At 56.2% G+C, this 5,779-nt stretch overlaps 1 protein-coding gene across 1 annotated transcript in view; it reads right to left on the bottom strand.

The window, feature by feature from the left end:
• The window catches only part of NEK8 (NIMA-related kinase 8), a gene marked incomplete at its 5' end in the record, with an annotated part of 10,048 nt that extends 4,273 nt beyond the window's left edge, over window positions 1-5,775 (bottom strand). The window contains 8 exons of the mRNA XM_010075505.1: window positions 394-470; window positions 1,509-1,659; window positions 1,896-2,077; window positions 2,636-2,715; window positions 3,133-3,341; window positions 3,533-3,664; window positions 4,402-4,634; window positions 5,706-5,775. Coding sequence (XP_010073807.1) covers window positions 394-470; window positions 1,509-1,659; window positions 1,896-2,077; window positions 2,636-2,715; window positions 3,133-3,341; window positions 3,533-3,664; window positions 4,402-4,634; window positions 5,706-5,775 — 1,134 coding nt within the window. The remainder of the gene's footprint in view (window positions 1-393; window positions 471-1,508; window positions 1,660-1,895; window positions 2,078-2,635; window positions 2,716-3,132; window positions 3,342-3,532; window positions 3,665-4,401; window positions 4,635-5,705) is intronic.
• Window positions 5,776-5,779: the final 4 nt, after the last annotated feature.

Here is a 5,779-nt window from a genome sequence, read left to right as displayed (position 1 = left end):
GGAAACACACAGATCTTCTTTAAATACTGGCTCTTTTGAAAAATAACTTTTCTCAGTGAACCCTGGCAGCTGCAGGCCAAGAGTGAAGCAGGCAGGTGTGTGATTGGAGGCAGCCTCCAAGCTGGGAGCCTGCCAACAGCAACCACAAGGCAGCTCTTGACTTCCCCCGCGCTCAAAGGGATCATTGTGCAGGGGGGGGAAAGAGAAAGAGAGAGGCAGGTTGGGTCTTTTAAACCCCGCAGTGACAGGGAGAGGAGGGGGAGGTGGGCGGATGCCAGAGCACGCCTGGGATGCACATCCCTGGAGCAGGGATGAGCCCTCTCCCATGGAGCAGAAGGCACAATCCACCCTCTACCCTGGGGGAGCAGCACGCCCAGCACCCTCCTGACAAACCTGGCTGACGTCCGTGAAGTTTCCGTGCCCCAAACAGCCATTGCTGCCGCTGCCGAATGTCATGATTATCCCCCTGTCTGGAAAAGCAGAAAGAAGTCGTGTTACTGGCACACGTGCAGTGCTGCAAGGCACGCACAGCCCGCGGGGCTGGCCATGGCCCCCAGGACAGCGGCTCTGCTTGGACCCACTCTGACTCATAACTTGTGGGGGGGCCCAGAGGCCATCAGCGAGCTTCCAGAGAGCAGCAGCCTCGATGTGCTGCGACAACTCGCCAAACAAACAGCAGATGATAGGAGAGCCCTGAGATAACATTATTGCAGCTGTGTACGCAGGAGCTGCTAACTCCAGGGTCTGGCAAGGTGTTAAATACACAGAGACACTCACCGAGCAGCCGCCCAGCAGAGCAGGGCAGGAAACACCACCGAGAGGTAGGACAAACATATGCCTACGAAGTTTGCCAGTTGCATATCTGTCATTTGCTGCCCTGATCCCCAGCAGAAGTGCAAACAGGGCTCCCGGAGGACCCTTGGGAGGGCTTTGCTCCACAAACATGGGCACGGGCTGGTGTGCGTGCTCCCCTCCCAGCCAGGACACCTCCTGGCATACCCCAGGAGGGCTCCAGACCTGCCTTCCTGCGGGAGCCCTTCCTCCCAGCAGGAGGCTTCCTGCAGGAGCCTCCTTCCAGCCCTGCAGGAGCTCACAGTGGCTTCTCTGCAACACCAGACACTGCTGGTCACTGCTTGTGTCGGTGTCACACTCACAGAGTATGTGACAGAAAAAGGCTGAACTTCCCAGGCTCTCCTCACACTGCAGTCCCCGCTGCATAGGTCACTTCTGTCTTCAGGTGACACCAATGCAGCCAGGACAACAGATGAGATTTGTGGCCCTCCCCACACCAGACAGACCTTTGGGACCAAGCTGACCAGTGTAACATCATAGGAGGACCATGCCTGCCATTTCTGTCCCCCACCTGATGTTATATGACAGACCACAGGGGCCTTCGTGTCACCCCAGCCCAGTGCATCTCAGGCTCCTCTCTGAGCAGGCTCCGCGGGCAGTCAGGCTGCAGAGAGGTCTGGGACGAAGCCAGGCAAAGGCAGGAGGCAGCAGCTCACCTGTGAGGCAGGCTGTGAAGAGATCACCGCAGGACACGTGTTTGATGGTCACACCAGACTGTCCCTCCAGAAAACGGGACACAAACTGAGGCTGGAGCTGCTCGGTGGCTCCTGGGAGAGAAGGGCCTCCCACAGCACCCATTGGGGGAGCCTGGCAGAGAGAAGCCATGTCGGCTGCTGTACCTCCATGCAGCAAGAGCTGGGGTGGAGAACTCAGAGGAGCCCCTTCCCGCAGGCTTAGCAGTGTTACCCACACCCTGGACTGGGCAGGGGTCCTGGGGGACGCAGTGCCAGGGCCTGTGCAGTGAGCTGAAATGTCTCCTCCTCAGAAATCGCACATCTGAGGCTTCCACAGCCGCTGCCCACCCCAGGTTCCCCATCACTCACCTCCCACATGATGAGCCGTCCCGATTTGGTGACCCCAGCCTTCTGCGTCCTGCCGGCAGACACCTGCACCACCTCGGTGTTCAGCATGGGCAGGCGCAGGGGGGTGGTGATCCCGCTCCCCCAGGTGTAGATGGATGACAGCGGAGGAGGGATTCCTGTCCTGGCTGAACCACCTCGAACACCTATGGGTCAAAGAGAAACCATTAACCTGAATCCCTGACCCTCCTTGCACAGGAAAAGAAATGACACCAGCCAGTCTGGGTGCCAGCAGAGCTGCCTGCCAGCTAGCAGAGCCAGACCACTGCTGGCCCAAGGCTGGCAAGTGGCTGCTGGGGAGCTCCCAGACAGGGCTGAAACACATGGGAAGAGCTCCTTGTATTTTATCCCAGGACTGAAGGAAGCAGCAGCCAGGACAGCTCTAGTTAATTGTTACCAGTGCCCGCTGCAGTGCCCCGCAGCAGGACATCCCCCCTCAGCACCACCGTCTAGTTCCCAGCCTTAAAAGCAGGAGCAGCAGAAACTGGATTCAAGGGATCAAAACCCAGAAGAAGCAGCTGGAGAAAAAGCACTGCTTGGTCCCCAGAGCTGAGGTGCCCATGGGCTCCCTCCAGGGCTCGGGTAAGGTGATGTCTCTTAACTTCCTCTCTCCAGAAGCCTGAGTGCCTCTCTGACTCCCTGACATCCAAAGGAAAGGGTCCTTCCGAATGCAGCTGTGTCGGTCGCACTGTGCCAGGACTCACCCCTCGGCCTGGCACTGCCCACTCGTCCCCCTGCCCGGCTGTGGGTCACTGTCGGCACCGGAGCCAAGGGCTTTTCAGGCCTGCCAAACCAAAACACAGTCCTTAGCATCAGCTCGGTGCCAGAGGTCCTGCAGAGCCCTGGACCACAGGTCTGGGCAGAGCTACAGCTGTACATCTGAACAGCTCACAGAATTGCCTCGGCAGGTGCTTAAACCACCTGAGAGAGGGGAGTTGGCATCAGTTCGCTTCCCCCTGAGCTCACAACTCTCTGTTCACTGTTACAGCGATGACAAGCCCACACCTGCCATGGCACCTGCCGTGGCCCTGAGCCACAGGGCCAGGCTCACCCCGCAGCAGCTGCACGTTAGGTAACGCAGAAGAGCTGCGTGGGGACAACGCTCTCTTTGGAGCTCATACCAGAGCCAGTGAGCTGGACAGAAATGTTCTGAGCTGTGACAGCCCCTCCCAAGGGACGCTGATGTGGCAGTATCACTTGCCTTCTCATTTTGACACTTCCGACATCGGTGTAGAGGTTCAGAAGGGGCCGAATGCAGATGGCTTGAGCCATGATCTCGTTCAGCTGGGGCCGCTTGGAAGGATCCAGGTTCAGCATGCTCAGGATGAGCTGGCGCAGGTCAGGGCTGTATCTATCCGATATCGGGGCAAACGTCCCGCTCATGATCTTCAATACTAAGGCAGGAAGATTCTGGAGAGAAAACGAGAGAGAGACATACAGTGGCTGGCAATGAGAAGCGAGGCCAAGAAGCAAGAAGTTCTCAGCAGTGCCCTCTGCCTTCACGCCTCTTGGTCCAGCGAGAAGAGTGATCCAAGCACACATTTTTGCCTCTGTAAGAGGCCACGGCTCCCTGCAGTACATGTAAACCACATCCTTCTTACCGCAGCTTCAAAAGCCCTCTTGAGGCTGGCGAGTTCGTACAGCACGCAGCCCAAAGCCCAGATATCGCTCTTCTGGTTGTAAGGCTTCCCTTCGCAGAGCTCTGGGGAGATGTAGCACGGAGTTCCCACAACCTAGAAGAGAAATAAATTTACCATGACGCTGTGAAACTGGGGCAGCGAGCCGGAAAGAGAAACGCTCATTTTGGAGCCCAGTGCACAGGCTGACTGGAGCACCACCAACCAAAGCTTAGTGGGGCTGGGCTTTTGTGTCAACATCTGCCTGACAATCTCAGTAAAAAACATGAGGATTTGCCTTTCCGGTGACCTCCCTTGCACATACAGAGATTACCTCTAATTTTGTTCCTATCCACTTGAGAGAATCAGAGCCCAGAGCAATGAGCATGATATAAACGTCTAGTCAGATCAGACCAGGTGGGGAATGATACTCAAATCTCAAGCTGAGCGAGGAGATTAAGACAAGGCAGGATGGTGGGGCACAGGCAGAAGTTCAGTTGCCAAGTATGTGTCAGACGAGCCTGTGAACACCACCTCCCCCACTGTGACAGTGGGAGGAACCCTGCCTACCCTCACCAGTGAGCCCAGACAGCCCATCCTCTCCCAGGCCGGGGCAGGCAGGCCTTCCTCACCTTTCTGCAGCCCATGGAGCTGCAACAAACTTGGGCATGAAGCCATCAGCCTGTGTAAACTCCAAGGAGCAGAGCAGCACTGTGTCACATGGATGTGGCCTGCTGCACATACGCTACACCCAACCTCACTGCCTACAGCAGAGACTGTCGGGAGCCAAGTCCAGAGTTTCCAGCCCGCTGCCACAATGGTCAGTAGCTCCCCTGCACAGCCAGGTCACTCACCGTGTAGGCTTTACTCTTGCTGCTCAAGATTTTGGAGATACCAAAGTCTCCGATCTTGACAATCATGCGATGCTTGTCCAAGAGGATGTTCTGAGTCTTCAGGTCGCGGTGCAGGATCTGCTTGGTGTGCACGTGGTGAAGAGCCAGGAGGATCTGCACGAAGAAGTGCAGGATGGTGTCCTCATCCAGCAAGGAGTTACAGCGCTTGTGAATAAACTCCGCTAGCGTGCCCCCTGCAAAGAACAACACCGGGCTATCGGCAAGGGCGGCTGCACAGGGCAGCACAAACCCAGCCCAAAAGCCGGAGGGATTTAGCCACAACATCTTAACAAGCCAAGTGCACGGGAAAGAACATATCCTGGTAGGACATGCGGCACGTCCTCCAATGCTCCTGAGATCGTGTGGAGAACAATGGCAGCACATCTGGGGGGGAAGAAGAAACAGCGAGAGAGAAGTTACTGTTGACATATTGTCAAAAGCAGCAGGAAAAGAAAAGATAAAATTACAGCTCTTGGAGAAGGACATAAACCTTGATGGCAGAACAAGATAAGCCTGTTCTGCAAAGGAGAATTCTTGCAGCCTGAGAGGCCCCGTGGCACGGAGAGGCCCCTATGGAGAAGGGGAGGTCCAGATGCAGGGCTCGCATAAAACTTTTCACAATCCCTCATGCAAATGTTGATTTAATCTTGAAATCTTTTCATCTTGATTTCCACAGCAAATCTCATTAGAAATCACACCTTCCCACACAGAGCTGCGGGACCAACAGCGTGGCCGAGAGCTGACACAGGGAAAGGGATGTGAAACCAAGCCAAGGGCAGATGGTAGCGTGCTTAACAGCGACAGAGGTGTTAGAAACCCCTCTGGTTTGGATATGACTAGCAGGTGGAAGGCATAGAACCACAGATTCACACAACAGTTGAGGTCGTAAGGGACCTCGGGAGGTCATCTGGTCCAATCCCCTGCTCAAGCAGGGCCACCGACAGCTGGCTGCCCAGGAACATGACCTGTCTTTTGAACATCTCCAAGGATGATGACTTCACAACCTCTCTAGGCAACCTGTGCCGGTGCTCGGTCGCTTGTCTTACGGTCAACTTAGAATCCATCAGGACCCCCAGATCCTTTTCTACAAAAATGTCTGTTCGAGAGAGGTGTGTTGGGACTCTTTGGGGTTCCGAAGCACAGGATCTTTACGAGGAGCACAACACGGGGCCACAGCAGCCCGACCCAAGGAGAGCGGAGGGCTTGGCATCCCCGGGACCTGCCGAGGAACCAGCTGCAGGCACTGGGGGGGGATCAGGGCCCACCTGGGGCGTACTCCATGGCGATCATGAGCGCCTTGTCCTCCAGGAAGTTCTCATAGTACTCGATGACGTTGGGG

This window comes from Pterocles gutturalis, unplaced genomic scaffold (genome assembly GCF_000699245.1).
Source record: "Pterocles gutturalis isolate BGI_N339 unplaced genomic scaffold, ASM69924v1 scaffold31222, whole genome shotgun sequence".
Lineage (NCBI taxonomy): Eukaryota > Metazoa > Chordata > Aves > Pterocliformes > Pteroclidae > Pterocles > Pterocles gutturalis.
The sequence above is the reverse complement of the archived record's forward strand: the minus strand, read 5'-3'. Positions and strand labels throughout refer to the sequence as shown.